This window comes from Saimiri boliviensis, chromosome 9 (genome assembly GCF_048565385.1).
Source record: "Saimiri boliviensis isolate mSaiBol1 chromosome 9, mSaiBol1.pri, whole genome shotgun sequence".
NCBI classification, from domain to species: domain Eukaryota; kingdom Metazoa; phylum Chordata; class Mammalia; order Primates; family Cebidae; genus Saimiri; species Saimiri boliviensis.
The window spans coordinates 29699518-29720215 of NC_133457.1; the positions used below are offsets into that span (position 1 = coordinate 29699518).

The 20698-nt window shown below is 35.4% G+C and overlaps 1 protein-coding gene across 19 annotated transcripts in view; it reads right to left on the minus strand.

The window, feature by feature from the left end:
* Positions 1–20698, minus strand: part of MECOM (MDS1 and EVI1 complex locus) — a 575892-nt gene that overhangs the window by 8073 nt on the left and 547121 nt on the right. For 12 of the 19 annotated variants that reach the window (XM_039480260.2, XM_074405635.1, XM_010335686.2 and 9 more), the window contains 5 exons: positions 18314–18340; positions 12476–12642; positions 11303–11380; positions 5041–5210; positions 2595–2739 (listed from right to left, as the gene is read on the minus strand). In XM_039480260.2, the coding sequence (XP_039336194.1) occupies positions 2595–2739; positions 5041–5210; positions 11303–11380; positions 12476–12642; positions 18314–18340 (587 nt within the window). The remainder of the gene's footprint in view (positions 1–2594; positions 2740–5040; positions 5211–11302; positions 11381–12475; positions 12643–18313; positions 18341–20698) is intronic. The other 7 variants (XM_039480262.2, XM_039480256.2, XM_010335687.3 and 4 more) reach the window with 1 other exon arrangement.

Sequence of the window (20698 nt, forward strand, 5' to 3'; positions counted from 1 at the left end):
ATTTTCAACACTTACACAGGAAATTTTTGTTGTTTATGCTCTCTGTCAACCCTGGGAAAAGTGATGTGATTTCACAAATGGGAAGATAAAGAAAAAAATAATTGTATGATTGCTCAGATTATAAATGAAGCCTCTGGCAGACCAGAAAAACAATCTCAGTCTCCTATTTCTTATCAGACTTTGCTTGATAATTGATATTGCTATATATATCACATAAAAAGGCACATAAATATGTTCTCTGCACAATTTACCTAATTGCCATTTAAGTACCTCCCATTTAAACTAATAGATTCCTGGGAAACTCAGATCACTCATGGGCAATAGCTTCAATACACATGTTAAAGTGAATCTAAAAGTTCAAAGACAATGTTAAAGTAGTTGCCAAGAAACAACTGATATTTACTGATGCTAGAAGACTTTGGTATATTTCACCTGGCCACTCTACCCAAATCTGGAAGGAGTTGAGAGCTCACTTATTTGTACTATTTTCAAATTATTTTTTACAGTCAGAATGTGAAATAGTTCCTTCTTTCTCAGGAGACGACCAGGGTGAAAAAAGTTCAGTTATCAATAGTATACTCCCATCACCTTTTCACATAACAAAAATGAGTGTAATTTAATATTCAGACATCCCAGGATTAAAAAATTAAATAAAATAAGCTTGGATTTGACAAACACACATAGTAAAAATCCACTGGACCAGAAAAAGTTGTATCATTATTAAGCTTTTAATACAAACAATCTCTTAATCTCTTTTATCAAAGAATGGTGAAAACATCTTTTGCACAGACATAAGTTAGTTTCCAAATATACTGTCAACTTGCTTGCATGAGTGGATTAAAATTTTCATTTAAAAAAATGAAAGAAAAGGTAAAAGAACAAAAGAGTGTATGAATGAAAATCAAAAGTAACAAAAGCCAACATAATTAAGAAAACCTATTTGTTAATTAAGCTTTCAAATGTGTCAATTTACAGGGAATAAATTATTCATCAAAAGTAGCCTGATAGGAGTTCAGGAGAAAAACTTAGATGACTCAACCTTCTTACTTCTTTGCAGTTTAGACATGTTGAAGCCAGATGTTGCAGCTATACAGGCTCACAAATAGCCAATTAAAGGCTAGAAAATCTGAATAGGCATCTCAGAGCCCAAATGGTGTGTTTCGTTCAATAGTTCTTATTAGCATCATGTAAATATCATTATCAAAGTGTCAGGTTGTTACTGTTTCTTGCTTGTTCTTACTACTTTGTCCTTATGATCATTTGTTTCCTCACTCCCTTTCACAGACAGACAGACAGACACACACAGACACACACACACACACACACACACACACACACACACACACGGACAAGGTAAGGGAAAGATATATCCAACTGCACACTGGTGTAGTTATCAGACTCCTCAGAGACTGGAAGGGTCTTTTTCTTGTTTTTCTTAGATACACTTTTATACAAGTTGAAGAACAGAGTGGTCATATATTTTTATGTTATTTTAGTAAAAAATGTTTATTTGAAGCTTGCTTTGAAGAAATTAATTAATTTTGACTTTTAATAACATCAAAAACAAAGGACACTAACCCAATAATACTTAGATGATGAAAAATAATGGAACTTTTAACTAATTTCATGTTATTTTATAATTTACAATGTAGCATCCTAATTTAATGTCACTGTATAATTACGTTCAGAAAAGTCTACTTCTCAACAATAGATGTTTAATTATAGTTTACAGATAAGAAAAATTAAATCCGGTAGTTTTGGTGAAATAGTATTTATTAACTTCATATGCAAGGTGAAGTGCTGGGTAAGTGTTAGGTATTATCATTAACAGCATTAAAAGCCTTTTTTAAAATGACTTAAGCTATTCATGCTCAATGTAATGATGATGAAAGGGAGCCAGTTCATCGGGTCACTAAAAATAAGGATGGTCATGTCCACTGAAACAAACAGACCGGAATTAAATGCGTAGTCACCGAAGAGGGCATAAAATTGCAATAGAACCTTAAGAGGACTAAAAAAGTTTCTATGTAAAAGTTATTTGGGGGACACTCCATGGGTATTTCATATATAAATGTATACATAATATGTGTAATATATGTATGCATATATACATAGAATTACATATTATCTGTAATATATATAATTTATGATGCATAATAGTAACTTCTATTGATCAGTGATTCAACTGAATCCCTGCAATGGCTTTCTCTTCTACTTCTAAAATTTTGTTAACAGATTCTGTTTCGCTATCAAATACCTAAATGCTGGTAAAATTATGGGCTCTCGAACCAGACAGCTCGGGTTGAATCCCATTGATTACTTACGTGACCTCTGACACAATGGTTTAAGCTTCAATGTCTCCATTCCATCACTGCTAAAATTACAGTGGCGATCTCACAGGTTATCATGAAAGTAAATTAATTAGTACATGTAAAATGCTTGGAAGCACATGTGGTATTTCGTATGTACTAAATATATACCAGCATTGATGACTGAAGTAATAGCAGTGGCACAAAAGTGAGCACAGCAAATATATTTGAAAACATGTTCACTTCAGTCATCACAGAGTTTAAAAAGCTAAAACACAGCTTTACCTCTCTTCCACATTCCTGGGAGACTGGCCACCGTGGTTGCTATTCCCAATGAAATTTCGAATTTCTGTGAAGTAAGCATCTTCTTTGTCATCCAGAATCGCACCTGTACTTTCCAGTTCAGAATGAGGCGACGATGTTGCTGTACCTGTGTGGAGCAGAAATGAGCAGAAATCATTACGACAATGATTACTGTTTATCTAGTAACTTATTTGGAAATGCACTCTTATGAATTCGATCAGTGTTGTTTCTTAAAACATGCCCTACGAATATTAATAATATTAACTTTAGGAGGTCACTGTCTCCCCAGTTTGCCATAATACACAGGCCCATGACAGTCCTTTGGAAATATATTGAACCATTGAAATAATGAAGTACAGTCTCACAAAGAAGTCACTTCTCTCACTAGTTTTTCCTTACCTCTATTGTGACATGGTAACATTTGTATTCATATAATGAGAATTTAGGGTGAGACAAATTATAAACAAGTCTTAAATAGATTCTGCCATATGACACTGTATATGAAGTCTTGGTTGCAGTCAATATGTTTTGTCTTGTTTTGTTTTTTGCTGCTGCTGTGCTAAAGCATAAAACAAAATACAGATTAAAGGCACACTGAAAATTCTACATCCTGGTTTGCTGTGCAAAGCTGTGGGTTGACTCAGAACAGTCTAGTTCAGGGGCTGGTATAGTATTAAGAGGACAATAGGGCCGGGCGTGATGGTTCACGCCTGTAATCCCAGCACTTTGAGAGGCAAAGGTGGGCGGATCACCTGAGATCAGGAGTTTGAGACCAGCCTGGCCAACGTAGCAAAACTCCGTCTCTACTAAAAGTACAAAAATTAGCTGGGCATGGTGGCGGGTGCCTGTAACCCCAGCTACTCAGGAGGCTGAGGCAGGACAAATGGTTGAACCTGGGAGGAGGACGTTGCAGTGAGCTGAGACTGTGCCACTGCACTCCAGCCTGGGTGACAAGAGTGAGACTCCATCTCAAAAAATGATTTTTTTTTTTTAAAAAAAAGGACAATATTAGATCTGCTGCTTACAGGATGATCTTCAGCTTCCTCATCCATGAAAGACGAGACTTACAATACCTGTATCACAGGATTGGCATTAAGCTTACATAAACTTAAACAACTATAAGTACTTTCTATGTGGTTGAGCTTTACACCAACATTAGCTTCTGTTGTTTATCTTGCCCACAAAGTGTCTATAACTTAATAGTTCATCACAATAGGTCTGTATGACAAAAAGAAGAGGTTAGAACATCCCCTCAGCTAAAAGAGGTTATAATCTAGGTCGACAAGTATTAACCTTGACATGTTACATTTTTAACTGTTTTCTCTGAAATAACTTTGATAAGAAAATTATAGCTGTATGCTATAAGGGTGCACCCAGTTAGACGGTGTGGCCAGTTTTGCATATTGGATTATACTTCTGTGTATAAATCTAATATTTTAATACTACGATAATTAAATTGTTAACTTTGAAGAATGTGAACAGTATATACTTTTAAGTAGTAATCAGACAAGATCATAAACAATGGGCTTTTGTATTAGAAGAAAGATTAATAATAAATTCCTTAAATAAAGACTACTAGTCTGTATTAATCCAACTTTTTCTGTTCTTAAATCTCTTTTCTGAACTCCATATCTCTTCTCCCCTACTCCCAAAGCATAACCTTCATTCTCTGTAGATAAATTTGTGACTGCACAGGTTGGTTCTGCACACATCTGCCAGCTGGCAAATGTTAGTTAATGACTTACTATCTTACTATTAGAAGCCAAAGACTAGAAAACTTACAATCCCTTCTGCTAAATATGTGCTGGCAAAGTCCCAATTAAGAAAAGGCAAGTTTTATGGCAGTTACTTTTAACTTAATTTTATATCAACTGTGTGACAAAAACAAAGTGTCATTATCATTTGCTATGAGTTGCTCTGATCATATCAACGGTCTCAAATATTCCTGGTCTTAACAAAAATTACCAAGAGAGGTTCTCTGAACTGCAGGCCTATTACAAAAGCAGCTACACTTTCTAAATTAATATTCAGAAAGTGACATTCTGGGGCTGCCACTCTGAAACTTCTGCCATGCCCAGGGGCCACATTCTGTGCCAATAGGTGAAAAGACTGTCCCCTGCAATTGAGGGAATCTTGTTTCGTAAGTCTCCTGTAAGTTTAGGTCATTGTCCCCTTTGCTTAAAATTTCCCATTAACATGAATTCAGGAGGATAAAAACATAATCCAAATAAGGCCACTGAATTATCAAATAATCAATGATCACATTGTTCACATGATTCTAAAATCTCAACAGGAACTTGCTGAGTATTTTTACAGTAACATTTGATTTTGGCATCAAAAGTGGAAAAAAGAAGAAAGATCACATTATCTTATCTTTTAAAGTTGAAAAAGAAATCATCTTTGCCTTGTAACATAATTTATTACGTACCAGACATGTTCCCATTCTCATGTTTCTTTAGGTGTCTGTCTAAATTGGTTTGTTGACCAAAACACCTATCACATAAGTGACACTTAAATGGCTTCTCTTTATTGTGAATGTTGCGAACATGCCTCTGCAAGTTAGAAGATATACTAAATGATCTGTCACAGTATTTGCATCTGAAAAATAAGCAAAGAGAAAATATTTGCAAGCACATTAAAAGGTATCTCTCAAGACTAGTTAGCCAGCTATCAAAAATCATCACCATTCATTTTAGAGAAAACAACAGTTTAAAGAAAAGGTACAGGGAGAATGCTATTCACACAGTTAAGATTTCAATTCCAACAGAATTGCTTTAAAGACTGGTATGACTTTATCAAAAACCATAATAAAATATTGGTGATTTGGTTACTTCCAAATTCTTAACAGTAATTAGTACCAATATTTTAAGTAAACCACATCAAATAAAGCACATCAAGGAACAGTAGCATTGTTTCATCATCTGCTTAGGACAATACTATTAAATTTTTTGTAAACAAACATAAAACATTCATACAGTTTTCAAATACAATAAAAATATCACGTTTTAATTCAAAATTTTAATTCTTAGGATATTGCTAATCCTAAAGAAAATTTCTTTATCAGTTTCAAAATAGCCATGGAAATTCTAGGTTTTTGAAACTAAGACAATGTGAAGAACTTAGTGTGATATCAAAGAATCAGCTACCATAACCTGTGGTGATTAGAAGCTCCAAAGGCCTTTTCTCTATTAATCTTTAAACTATTGCCAAAGAAATTAATAAGGCCACTAAGTTCTCTTTTTGGAATAAAAGCAAAAGTCTTCCATTTATCTCCCTATTTCCCCATATTTTTCATTTCTCTTTTTCTGAAAGAGTCTGTAGCAGTTTTGGACCAGGTTAGTTTTTCATCAAAACACTTATTATTGGTTGGTTAATTGTTTCTGTCTTCCATGTGATTTTAAAAAATCATAAAATATTTTTAAAGTTTCCTCTTAATCGTAAAATGAAAATATAAAAATGTAAGACACCGTTCCCCCAGCTGTCATAAGTGAAGAAGAAAAGGGGTTTTGTAATTGATAAGGTTATTGTCCTCTGTCATGTTCAGTGGCATGATCTTGGTTCACTAGAATCACTGCCTCATGGGTTCAAGTGATTATCTGCCTCATTCTCCCGAGTAGCTGGGATTACAGGCACATGTCACCATGCCTAGCTAATTTTTGTATTTTTGTGGAGACAGTGTTTCACCATGTTGGCCAGGCTGGTCTCGAACTCCTAACCTCAATTGATCCACCCACCTCAGCGTCTCAAAGTGCTGGGATTACAGTCTTGAGCCAAATGACTTTTAAATGAAAACTTGAATCTTAGAGGACATAAATTCTTAACTCATCCTTCCATGTGTGAAGGGCCCTTCTCCTCCCACTTCTGAATGCAGAGTTAGTGGTTCAAGTGCTCTAAAGCAGAAATCATCCCGTTTCACTAGAGTTCTTGGGCTTCTGTGGCTGTCCTTACATGATGCCAGAAGTCTAGTCAGTTCAGTAGGAAAAATAATCTGTTCAACTAGTTACTTTGGCATAGTATCAATAAGCCAACACAAGTACTGATTTAATTTTTCCCTCTTAAAAAACTGTTCTGGCATCATAAGGTTCTTCAACTTTCCTCACTTACAATATTAATAAAAAATGTGTGAAACCCCATATTATGGTAGTTATAATATTTTAGCCTCTGGTTTTTTTTTAATGCATATAAAGTTATGACCTTCTCTGCAATAACTGTTTACCTCTAAGGCCCACTGCAATGAGAACTGTGCTATATTTAGCACAATTTATTCTGTGCTTAGCAGAATAACCTAGAAAACCCTGTGAGAGTAAACATACGCCCATGAAACATTTTTTTAAAAAGTTTTTCACCCAAAATACTTTCTACACAAATCATGACGAAGAGAGATTATATTTCTGTCATGCTTCTAATTTTCTGTTTGCATGCAAAGGGTCTTTTCCAAATTGAGTAAGCATCATCTTTTCAAGTCTAAATAGGCATATTCTAACCAACGATCAGTTGCTACTTTCTATCTCTCCTCTGCTAAAGTCTTGGCCAGAAGAAGAATGTTCAATGTTCTAAATAAAAACTCATTTCCTTCTACACAACTCAAATAAGAGCCTAAGTTTTAGAAATTCTTTTTTTTTTTTTTTTTTTGAGACGGAGTTTCGCTCTTGTTACTCAGGCTGGAGTGCAATGGCGCGATCTCAGCTCACCGCAACCTCCGCCTCCTGGGTTCAGGCAATTTTCCTGCCTCAGCCTCCTGAATAGCTGGGATTACAGGCACGCACCACCATGCCCCACTAATTTTTTGTATTTTTAGTAGAGATGGGGTTTCACCATGTTGACCAGGATGGTCTTGATTTCTTGACCTCGTGATCCACCCACCTCGGCCTCCCAAAGTTCTGGGATTACAGGCATGAGCCACCATGCCCGGCCTAGAAATGCTTAAAATGAACACATAACACAGTCATGGGCAGTATACTATTAAGCCTTCCTAGTTATCAGATATAGATACAGAGGTCAGACATGACTTTGAGATCATGATATAAAATAAAAATGCTAAAGTGAGAGCTCTGGGCCTGGGTTTTAATCGTGGCTCTATTAGTACCAGACTTTGCAGAAAGCAATTAGCATCTGTAAATCTAAATTTTTTCATTTGTAAAATGGAGGGGCTGGGCTGGGTGTGGCAGCTCACACCTGTAATCCCAGGACTTTGGGAAGCCAATGCAGGTGGGCCACCTGAGGTTGGGAGTTCAAGACCAGCCTGACCAACATAGAGAAACCCCATCTCTACTAAAAATACAAAAAGTTAGTCAGGCATGGTGATGCATGCCTGTAATCTCAGCTACTCAGGAGGCTGAGGCAGGAGAATTGCTTGAACCTGAGAGATGGAGGTTGTGGTGAGCCGAGATTGCACCACTGCACTCCAGCCTGGTCAACAAGAGTAAAACTCCATCTCAAAAAAAAAAAAAAAGGTGGGGGTGGGGGGCTGATTCATCAAGGACATAGAACACAGAGATGAATAAGATATGGATTCTGCTGGGCGTAGTGGCACTTGCCTATAATCCCTCCTCCTGCCAATAACCAGGAGGTAAGGCGGTAGAATTGCTTGAAGCTGGGAGTTCGGTACCAGCCTGAGCAACAGAGTGAGACCTAGCGTCTACTAAAAAAAGCAAAACAAAACAAAAATGTGGATTCTGCTGTCAAGAAGCTTGTGGTCTACTGGTATTCATCTTTCTGAAGAGATCATTTTCTACATAGGGACCATGTTTAATAGTACGTAAAGTATTAAAACCTAATATAAAGCCTAATAGGACTTTCCAGAGGCACTGGTCAGCCACAGGAAGCAGACCTAATTTGTGCATCATTTACATACTATTTTAATTAATTTATTTATATCTTACTTTCCGAAATAATTTTAGACTTACAGAAGAGTTGCAAAGATAGTACAAAAAGTTCCCATAATCCCTTCACTTCAGTTCCCTCAATGTTAACATCTTATCTAACATTTATCAAAACTGGGAAACTAATATTGATACAATCATATTAACTAAAATACAGACGTCATGTGAATATCACCAGCTTTCTCCAGTGTTCTTTTTTCTGTTACAGGATCTGACCGAGGATCCCACATTGCATTTAGCTGTCATGTCTCCTTCATTTCCTACAGTCTCTGAAAGTTCCTCGGTCTTTCCTTGCCTTTAAATGCCCTGACACTTTTGAATAGTAGTGATTGGGAATTTGGTAGAATTTCCTTCAATTTGGGTTGGTCCAATATTTCCTCATTATTAGAATGAGGTTATAAATTTGGTGGAAAATATATCACAGAGGCAATATGCCTTCTCAGTGCATCCTATCAAAGGCACATGATGCTGACATGACTACCTCTTGGCGTTGTTAACCCTGGTCCTTTGGATAAGGTAGTATCTGCCAGGTTTCTCTACTATAAGGTTACTACTTTTTCTCTTTGTAATTAACAAATAGTTTGCAGAAGATATTTTGGGGCTATGCAAATATTCTGTTTCTACTTAAACCTTCACTAACTAAATTTTCATTTTTTAAATAAACTTTTCTTTTTCTGGAGATGGGGTCTCTCTATGCTGCCCAAGCTGGTCTTGAACTCCTAGTTTAGGTGGTCCTCCTGCCTCAGTCTCTCACAGTGCTGGGATTGTAGGGATGAGCCACCACACCTGGCCTAAATCAACTTTTCTTTAGAGGAGAGTTTTAGATTTACAAAAAGGTTGCAAAGATAGTACATAGTACCCATTTTCCCCTATTGTGAATATCTTCCGTGTACATTCGTCACCACTATTAAACCAACATTGACACATTAATTAAACTATACACTCTATACTTTATCTAGTTCATTACATTCACTCGTTTTAACATTCAATTGATCTTGCCTGCAGCAATTATTACTGTGATGTCCTAATTGTGATTTTGTTTTCCTCATTTTTTCTACACTGTTCATTGGAATTCTTATGCAAGGAAAACAAAAACAGGTTCTTCAACTTTCCTCACTTACAGGGGCTGGACAAATAACTGTTTAAGATCTCCAGCTATAACAAAATTCTGATTTGTGGTTTAAAAATACATATACGTACAGTGATAGCACCATTATTGGGTAGAATAAAACTATTGAATTCAAGTACAAAGAGTAAAACGAACATGATAACACAGTTTCCAGTACTCTCGCCATACCAAAACATGGTAGTGGAAACCTTTCCTTCCACTTAAGCAAAATTTCTGGTAATAGAATTTTTTCAAAAGGAGAAATCAACTAAATCTTCCCATTATTGTATTTCTCTGAGACCTGTGATATCAAGTGCATTCTATCATGTATAAATTGGAAATATATAACTTATGGTTAGTGATTGTAGGAAAGCAAGGAATCTGAGAAAACACTGATGCTTTAAGTTTAGCTCCCTCTATCTTTCTTCTAAAACTTGAATTATCCTCAAATGGCCATTCGTCTACCCATTTCCTTATTTTACCGTTTAAAAAATTTTTTTGAAATACGATAAATACTTTTTTATTTTAATGGAAAAAGTTATCACTCAGGAAAAAAATAATTTTATGTACATATAATGTATAAGAATCTCAAAGAAGAATGACATTATATTACTTGTTACATAATATTCATTTTTTGAAGAAATATTTACAAGTACCTAATACTGTGTGCAAGGCATTGAACATTAAATAATGTAGGCTATATTTCAAAATTGGAAGAAGAAATGTTTATTTTTAATTTTTCATAAACAACATTAAAATTAGATGTGTTCAATGTGTCATACGGCTGATCTGGGCATGTAACAAAATAAGCTAAGAGGTAATTTAGAAGGTTATTAATAAAATTACCCCTTTTTCTATAGTATACTCTATTTTATCGGTTCTACCTCTAGTTTCACATTTCCTTCTCCCCGATGACTTCCCCAGGTTTAAATCTATTTTTTTTTTTTTTTTTTTTGAGGTGGAGTCTCACTTGTTGCCCAGGCTGGGCTGCATGGGTGTGATCTTGGCTCACTGCAACCTCCGCCTCCTGGGTTCAAGCAATTCTCCTGCCTTGGCCTCCCAAGTAGCTGGGACTACAGTTGCAGACCACCACATCCCACAGATTTTTGTATTTTTAGTAGAGACAGGATTTCGTCACATTGGCCAGGCTGACCAAAAACTCCTGTTCTCAAGTGATCCACCTGCCTCGGCCTCCCAAAGTGCTGGGATTGCAGGCATGAGCCACAGTGCCCAGCCTAAAATCTATTCTTTAAACTTCCTATCAGAACCTGTGAAAAATGACAGCTGTGCTGGGGGAACAAAGTACATATGGGTTGTTAACTCCTAGCAGAGATGAGAGGCTTGAAAAAGGAAGGCTGCAATATTATGATTTGTGTCAGCTAAGACAGTCTTAATTATTGAGAAAAGAGAACACAACAATAATAAAAAATAATTTTTAAAATGGCTACTATTTCTTAAGTACTTATTCTGTACTAGACATTGTGCTGGAACTTTTAAACTGAGAGGTAGGAAGCCTTGATTAAAGAAGCCAGAACTCTTCTAATTCTGATCCTAGCCATTAGTGAACTCTTTCTTGACTCAAAATTAAACAGACATATATTCAGACATGCGTCGAATAACCTGCTATGAAATTGTGTTCACGAACCCCCTTTAACTGTTATCATATTTATCACGATATTTAGCAGATATCGTTGTCAAACCTGTAAGGCTGCTCTCCTGTGTGGGTTCTCAAGTGCCGCGTTAGGTTTGCAGACCTTGGAAAAATCTTGCCACAGTATCTGTTATGAAGAGATGTTTATAAGAAAAAGTCAGCACAGTTGACTATATTTCACTCAAGCCTCACAGCAGCCAGATGTTTACTCCTGATTCAGTTAATCTTGCACGGAACACACATATCTTTGGTATTTAAAATTTGCAACGAAGCCATTTTACAGATATTAAAATAAATAACTCTACAAATAAAGACTGCATTATAAGATCTAGTTGAATCTGTTCAAGTATAAGCAAGCAATTTATGAAAATAGACTTTACTTTTGATTGCTCCTGTACATCTCTCTTATTAATTTGATATTTTTACATTTGCAAAGGTAAATCAGACAAGGGGATAAAAATATGATGGGAGTTTGTAATTCTGGGTTAATGTAAACAGATTTCAAATGTTTCAACTCATTTTACATGTTAGCCACAGTGATAACTTCCTATACATAGAGTGTTATCAGATCGACAAAATCCTGAGACTTCATCCATCAGGGCATGTACCCACAAAAGCTTTTTTTCTGGAAAGTGTCAAATATTTCAAAGAGCAGATAAGTGATATGCCTGAGTCAGATACTACAAATTTCTAAAGATGATTCAGAAATTATATGCATAATTTATTTAGCCAAAAAAAAAAAATCATACACAAAGCCAGAAACATAAAACAAACTTTACTACTGATGAGTAATAGAAAATTTACTAACTAGTTTTACTCACTTATGGACCTTATTTGTCTTTAATTAATGGCCTTATTCTTCAATGCCATGACAATTAATAAATATATCCTTGAGGACAGTAGTAGTATACCTTTAGATGAAAATAATTAATTGTGAAAGAAAATTCATAAATATCAAAGTGAGACAAGCAGATAGTATTTGGACTGCTTCCAACCTCATTTATCACAACCAAATGGCTTGTGTTAAAATTCTCATTTAATAATTTATTTAAAAACACTATTTTTATATTTCACTAAGTGAAGAACACTTTGAAGTGCTTGAGATCTATCACGGTGGCTATTAATCATCTAATCAAGAATAATTTCCAAAATAAACAGCTGGGCCTTTTGAAATCAGAGGGGAGATTTCTGGAAAGTAAGCCCTAATTAACTGTGCAGTTACCTGCAGGTATAGCGCTCCTTTCCCTTCCGCAGAAGGTTCTCTGGCAGGGCATTGGGAGGCGCTCTGAAGTTGAACATAGAGGGCACTGACTGTAGGAGGTCACTGGCCTCAGGTTTCAGGGCACTGAAGCTCTCTAGCTTTTCAGCCATGTTTTCAATAGCTGACATCTGAAAGGTAAAAGCACAAGACCATGAAGCGTTTGGCATCTTGTCTTCTATAATAATCTCTGGCAAACCAAGAACATCATTAAAAGGGAAGCATGAAATCTGCAACAGGTTTTAGAAAGAGGCTGTAGTATCCCAGTATCAAATAAACAACAACAGAATTGATTTATTTAGGAAATACTATAAGTAGAACCAAGCTGAGTGAACTTTTTGCATAAGACCTTGGTTAGGCCATTTTATCATAATCTGATATGTAATTGAACAATGAAATATATAAGAGAGCTAATAAAGCAAATTTAACTTTCTGTTTGATTAAGTGACAGCATTAGTAGCCTGGTATGGACATGAACATAATGGAACTTATAGGGAAGTTGCTATACCCCTTGCCTAGGTAATAAAAACCATAAGAACCATGCAGTCCCAAGAAAAGAACTGACAGCATGAAAGAACACAAAGTGTTACAACACTACAGCTTCAGCCCAGTGTGTGTAACTCAGAAAGAAAAAATTAAATGTGTAAGAGGGTATTGCCTAAGACTACATTAAATTAACGTCTGGATATGCCATCGTTTTAAGTGGGATCATATACAAAGAATTTCATCAAGACAAAGACTGAGTTGAAATGACAGTTCATCACATGTTAATATAATTTCATACAACATAACTTGACATGTACCTTGTAATACAGGGGGAGAGCATTGTATGTAACCTCACTTTTAGAGAAACATTCTTGAAAGAAAATTATCCCTGCCTAATTCTTCCCCACTAACAGCCTCATTTTTGTTGCTTATAATCTTCAAGTTTTTGTTCACTTGCACACTTATTTGAGAGTCACAATCAAAGGATGGCATTTACTTTTTAAGTTGACTTGTTCACTGTTTTTTAAAATTTTTTTGTAGAGATGGAGCCTCACTATGTTGCTCAGGCTGGTCTTGAACTCCTGGTCTCAATCAATCCTTCCACCTGCTTCAGTCTCCCAAAGTGCCAGGATTATAAGCATAAGCTACTGTGCCCAGCCTTAGCTTGATTCTTAAACTCCACAGCTACAGGGACTCTCCCCTTTCCTTTGACCTTCTCAGTATGTTGGGTTTCCTCAGGGCTCACATTTTATTTGGAAGCTCCTTATTACTGAATTTTAAAGTAGAAAAACAAACTTTTGGGCCACCCTGTTAAATCAACCCCCTTTTATTTGTTTGGTTCTTAGGGTAGTATGCCATTAGAAAGCTCAAGAAGCTATTTTAAAAGGTGTTTGCATTCTGTATGCATTATATAAAATTCTCAAAGAGCTGGGATGCTAGACCAGAGACACATAAGAACCAAGATGATAACTGCACGTTCAAACAACTGGTCAACTCAAGAAACTATCCTTTTGCTAATGAGACAGCAAGACAGAGACAAAGGCCTAATTTACAAGCTCAAGCTAAAGGTAAAAGGCAACATTTCCTACTCAGAAGGAAAAATTAAACAAACATATATTTTGTGTACACACAGCTGGACGGAATGCTGTCAGCTTCTTAAAGTAGAGCAAAATCTTAACAGCACAGCCTGAATATGATCTCTTAACAAAAGGAATATTGTGTGTTTGATTTTTCAAATGATTATTCATGTTCTAGTTAGTTCTCTCTTTTTTTCCCCCCTTTATCCTGGAGCCTGCCCTCTCATTTCATGTCCGGACTCCTAATGCTAGCTACAAATTGCAACGTACAGGGTACCACTGCCAATTTGCCAAATGTCTTTCATCAAACACGGTACAAAAAAATCTCAGAGGAAAGTCAAGATACATTTACTTGTCAGACGACAAATGTGAATGCATTGGGAAGGCAGTAAGGGCTATAAGCTCAGGGGTTTGATTCATAATCACTCAGCTGCTAAAACATTCTCCACAGATGCAAGTGGACAGCACATTTGTCACTATGAAGGATTTTGACACATACTGATCACAGGACAGAGATATGGAAAGATGCTGCTGCTCACAAAGGTTGTAAGAAATTCTGTCTCCACAGAATACTGTCATTATGCCCTTCCAGACAGAGCATTAGCATGTCTGTGTTACTTTGGATTTATTTACTAGAAATCAATCCAGAAATATTTTATGATACGCTTGTATTTGCCTGTATTCCTACTAATTGTTCCTTGTAGAAAATCATTTTGATATTCCACCCAGCATGTAATAAATTTTCTGAGTGAAAGATGACCTCTGGCCTTCAAACTGATTAGCACTAGTAACAAGCACGGGCAAAAGGGTCATAATCACACCCATTTATTGGGATGAACAGTTAGTGCCTGGGTAATGATTACAAATGTTTTATTTATATACATTTAGTATTTAGGTAAAATTTCATTATCTAGTGGTTTTAAATCATTTGAGTGTCCATCTTGCTGACACACTCAGATTCCTGCAACAAAACATCTTATAGAAACACGTTTCCTTTTATATGGAAAATAGCTTACTCATGACAATTATTCCCGGCTTTCATCTCTAGCACACATAAACTACAAGTCCTTCAAGTTATTTGAGAGCAATTGGCTGTTGAGAAATGTGTCTTGCTTTAGTAGCTGCTAATAGCTAGCTCCTTTTGAAGAAAGATCGCTGTGATTACTTTACCTCAAACTGTTTCAATTTGGGAAAACCATCAAGAAACAAGAAAATATATTATAGGCTTGATGGCTAAATAATGACATTCTTAAAGGTAATAGGAAAAAGAATAAGGGTTACACAAGTGTCTCTCTTACAAGCTGCCCCCACCCCTGGCTTCTGGTGTCAAATGAAAAGAGAATTAAATCGGAGTAGGAAAAGGGAGGGAAAGAAGATGGGAAGCAAGCTGAGGGTAACTATTAACACACATACACACGTACACAAAACATTTTCTGCCTAGCCAGCAACCACTGAAGCAAAATAAAAGCCTTCATTGAATCCTCCTTTTCATCTTCCTAATATTTGCTCTTACAGCACTTGACCTCAGTTGAAAAGAAGAAGTTTCCCCATTAAGATAAACAGACGTGACTCAGATATCTGCTAGATGGGGTAACTCAGCAGTTCTGTGACCAACATCAGCCCTAGTCAATACCTTAGACTACGGTATTGGATTAATATGAGCTCTATTGAGTGCCTAGATCAAAAACCCAACTTTCTCTTGCTATCTGGTCTGACTCACATGATGTTCCTCCAAAAGTAACGTACTTCTTCCAGGAGAGAGTAAGTTTTGACATTCATTTTAAATTTTACAAATCAAGATAAATTGGAAAAAATGGAACAGAATCTAGTTATATGTTCTTAAATTATGAAAAAAATGAAAAGGGCAATGTGTACTACTATGCAGAAGAAATTTGCTGAGAATGGGGAAATCAAAGTTAGAGCATATATTTTATTACCCTATGACCCATTAATGTCATAGGGTAATCTAAGATCAGTAAATGACAGGGTTTTTTTCTATGGAACAGTAATTTTTATTTACATATATAATAGTTGATGTTATCTGCAGCCAGATGTCTGGAAGAGGAAGTCATTTCACCCTGTTCCAGTCCCCAAGAGGCTATTAACTTTATACTGACGCAAACTAATATTTAGACACAATTCCCTAGCTTCTACAAAAAATGTAGCTATCTCTCTATTCAGATAAAGTTAGTATTTTTAAAAACATTTCAGCAGGCAAGATATTATCAACTGGGTCCTAAGTATTTAGCTTAACATTTATTATCTGGCAGCTAATAATTGATGACATAAAAAGGTTTCTCATTAAAACTATTAAAATGACAACCTGATTATATGAAATGATATGTCCAATAACACCATGAATTATGTGACCTAATGTTTTACAAATTAGATTACACATGACTTTATCATAAAATAACTAACTTTTCATAAATAACTTATGATGGGAAAGTTTGTAGATTTGGTAGTTTTCTATATTTATTCACTTGATAATCTTGAGAAATCACAAAATCATGGTAATATGGAGGAGAAGTAAATATTCCTATTTTATGGTTACCTCACTCCATGTATCACATTCAGCAGTTATGATTATGAAATCACTTAGTTTTTTTCCTTATTTTTGTGGGTACATTGTAGGTGTATATATCTTGGGGTACATGAGATGTTTTGATATAGGCATACAATGTGAAATAATCACATCATGGAGAATGGAATATCCATCCCCTCAAGCACATATCCTTTGTGTTACAAACAATTCACATGGAGGTTTTTTTAGCCACTAAAAATTATAAGCATATATCTTTAATATTTCCTACTAATGTATGTTTTATAATACAAACGTAAATCACATCTCTGAAAAACCTGTGTGACTCAATGGAATGGGAATGTTTCAAAGCGTTACAATAGCAATCACTATGCTGTTGTATAAACTGTGGAAAAGGCAGTTTAACTTAAAGTCTACATTGCCTTTGTAAGTTAGTACAATCATTGGCCATGTATGTAGGGGGTCAACACCTTAAGCTTCAAGCAGCTAACAACAAAGCTACTGTCAAATTCATAGTGTACCTTCGAAAAGAGGACCATGAGACACAATACTCAGGACAGATCTCTACCAGGGAAGTCCAAGGAGGACTATACCGGAAATGCAGGCCAGGAGAATCAGAAAACAACCCCATTTACTACATAACTTTGCCTAAGTTAGTGGGTTGATCTCTCTCTCCCTCTTTCTCCATAAATACTTGTATACTTTTGAAATAAAGTTAAACCTTAAAAGTCTATCAGAATGAGAAAAATCACAATCTTATATATTCCACAAAAGAAATAAAATGAAGGAATTTCTGTTGAAGAAAAACTAATAACAGACAGAGGAAATAGGTTAGTGCTAAAATGCTTCAACTAAATTTATATATAATTATTCAGTGACTTCAAAAGGACAGCTGAACTATATCCCAAGATTTTGCCCATTCTTCAGAAATCAGGATAATGTTCAGTGAAAAAGTGAAACAAAAACAAATATACTTAGAGAATATTTTTAACTATATGTTATTTCCACTGACCAAGTTTTATTTGGAGGTGAAAACCACATAAGGAGTATTCTTTGTATCCTGAATAGCTTCCACAATAAAAAATAAAGCTATCCCCTAATATTATTAACTGAAACTGCCTGTATCTGGAAATAGTAACTGAAAGTCAAGGAAGTGAGACTAGATGCTAAAAGATCCATTCACTAGTTACACATGGATTTGTAAACATTTCGTTTTATATCTTCAAATAGCCAGAACCAATTTCTGCCCTGGGATATATGGATGTGAATTTCCATGTCAGCCTGTATCTACACACAAATTCGGGTTTTATCCTTTAGAAGGCTTTATCAAAAGCATCTTTACATGCTGATACAGGCTCCACCAAATAATGGTTGTTTTCATTTAGTGACCCATTTCGAAGTCTCGTTTAACAGCGTGTTCCCAGGTGTCCAGAAAGAGTTCTGTATCAAGGTATAATTATGTGGAATGGATCAGATTTATCGAATAAAATCATTCTGTAAACAATTTCTAGCTCACTAAATGCCCAATTATAACTGAAAGAATGCAGCTTAAGAAAGCAGGAAAACTATCTGCTGGAGCCATATCACGTAATGGAAAGAGGTTCAGAATTCTTTATGTCTGTACAGCAATTTAGAATGTAAGCTGTATTCTTTTTAATGTTACATCACTTTAGTCAAAAATATAAGTAGGAAACTTACCCAAGTTCTCTGATCAGGCAGTTGGAACTGGGAGCAAAATTGAAACAAAAACAAAAAATTACTTCTGTGTTGGTATCTTTATTGTAATCTATCCTTTGAGAAATTAACATTTGAACTAAATTAGTAATTTTTGCTTATCAGGTAACTGTACCTTGAGTAAAAGCTTTGGAAATAAAAATTAAATATTTTTATAACACTGCTGAATTTCCTCTATTTACCTAAATGAAATGTTTGAATCAAATTTCGTTTTTACAAGAAAGCTAAATGCTACCTACTAGCAAATCTTACAACAAAGCAGATGCTTCCCTTTTTGTTAATTACTACTTGCTATAAAACAATATCCCTAAATATACTTTAATAACTAAACATTAAGCCATTTCCTGTAAAAATCCAATCTCTTGCATTTTCATAATGTTAATAACAAAAAAAGATATTTACTCAAATATGAATTACTGAATAACAAAAGGATAATATACTTGGAAATTCACGATTTGATTCTTATTAGTATAGGACCCAGACCGTCAGAAGTCAGAACACTTAAGAATGTTAATGGAAAACTAAAAAGATCTAGCTATTAATGACAATTTGTGACAAGATTCACTGGAGGAAACTTCAGTGGGTTAGAAGCTCTTCCAGGAGACACAAAGGTTATATATGCTTTAAAATATCATTTTGCCTAGTTAAAGGAGATATATATTTTGCTTACATATGTTTTGGTAACTTTAATAAGGAAGATATGTAGTTTTTAAAGGATGAAAGCTTGATCGCAGATGAAATCTAACCATGAGAAACACTTGTTGAAAGCAAAACAGAAGATGAAGGACAGAAGATTTAAGTGATTTTTCACATCAAGGTATAAATTATGACTTGGGAAAAGACTGTCTCCTCAGTTCCTTAGAATGTAGTAGCAGAAAATCAGCCAATTTAAAAGGAAGAAAATACAAAAGAATGAAGAAAGGACAGAAATGTAAGTAAAAGATTGTTGCAGATGTCCTCAAAGCCAAACATTTGGAAATAAAATGTGCAAACAACCAAAAATAATGCTAATAGTATAGGAAAATCAAACAAAGGAATAATAACCACATTTACAATACTATAATTGCCAGGTGACTTCATGAACGTTCACATGAGCTATCAGTGTGAATGCAAAGGATCCAAAATAGGAACAAATAAAATGGACATTCAGAGGTCACACAGTAATAACATTCCCTGCATCTTACCTATTTGTGGCCATTGAACTCCTTTTCGAACTTATAGTGTAAACTAAGAGACCATAAATAATTTTCAACCACGTATGCAGGGAAAGCCTCTACAATGCTTATTTCTCCCTTAGAGTAAACTAACTTATTTGTAAGAGAAAACTAGAAGCTAGAAAGTTCTCACCTGACCTGACACAGCAAACATAATTCTTCAAGAACTGAACTAAGAGAAGACTCCATACCCTCAGCATTTATCTTTTAATTTTGATGTATGTATTTATGTATCTTCTAAGTATTTTTAGCAGAATTTTAAAAATATGTATTATTACAAAAGGCAATAATATAGCCTAATAATCTTTCCATAAAATTCAATAAATTTTTATTTACTGAGCTAATCACTTATCACTGACTAGGAATTATGGATTGAGAAGGGATATGCTGGGAACAATATAAAGATATACAAAAATTGTAAAACCAGACTTGCCAAGAGAATACCACTATGAAGCATCCTTATTTCTTTTCCCTAAAACATTGAGAATGTGACCCCCCTTTATTACTATAGTAACCCTAAGAAATAGATAGGGCAGATATTATTCCCATTTTGAAATGAAGATCCAGAAGCCAAGAGAGTCCATGTGATTTGCTCCAATATACTTGAATGGAAAATGAAGCAATGAACAGTTTTATGCAAGCACATTAGCTATGAAATCATGACAAGCACTGAGAACAGAGGTAAGTCATTCTGTTTTGGCTCCTTGATCTGTGCCACCCGTACTTCTCCCTACTGAGGTCATGCCAAGAACACAATAAGCATCTTTTCAAGTACTCCTAGATAGATGTCATGGCCCTGGCAAAGAAATTGGGCAGGGGATGAGAGGAGGGTGTTTTAATAGCATCCATTTATATTCATAATAAAATGTTTTTACACCCACTGATAAGAGCTCTTCCTCATTTAGGTCGTTCCACAAGCCAAGCGCGATGCTAAATATGTCGTGTACATAAATGCCAACTCTTCCAGTTACCCTGGGAAGGGTAAGACTTGATAAAACGGGAGGAGAGCTCACCTGTATCCCAGTTTGTATCCCAACTATATACAGCATGACACACGAAAACAGCCATGATAGTTATAAAAACAATGAACTATTTCTATAGTAGTTGGTAAATAGCCTTTGCCCTAAGCACCCTG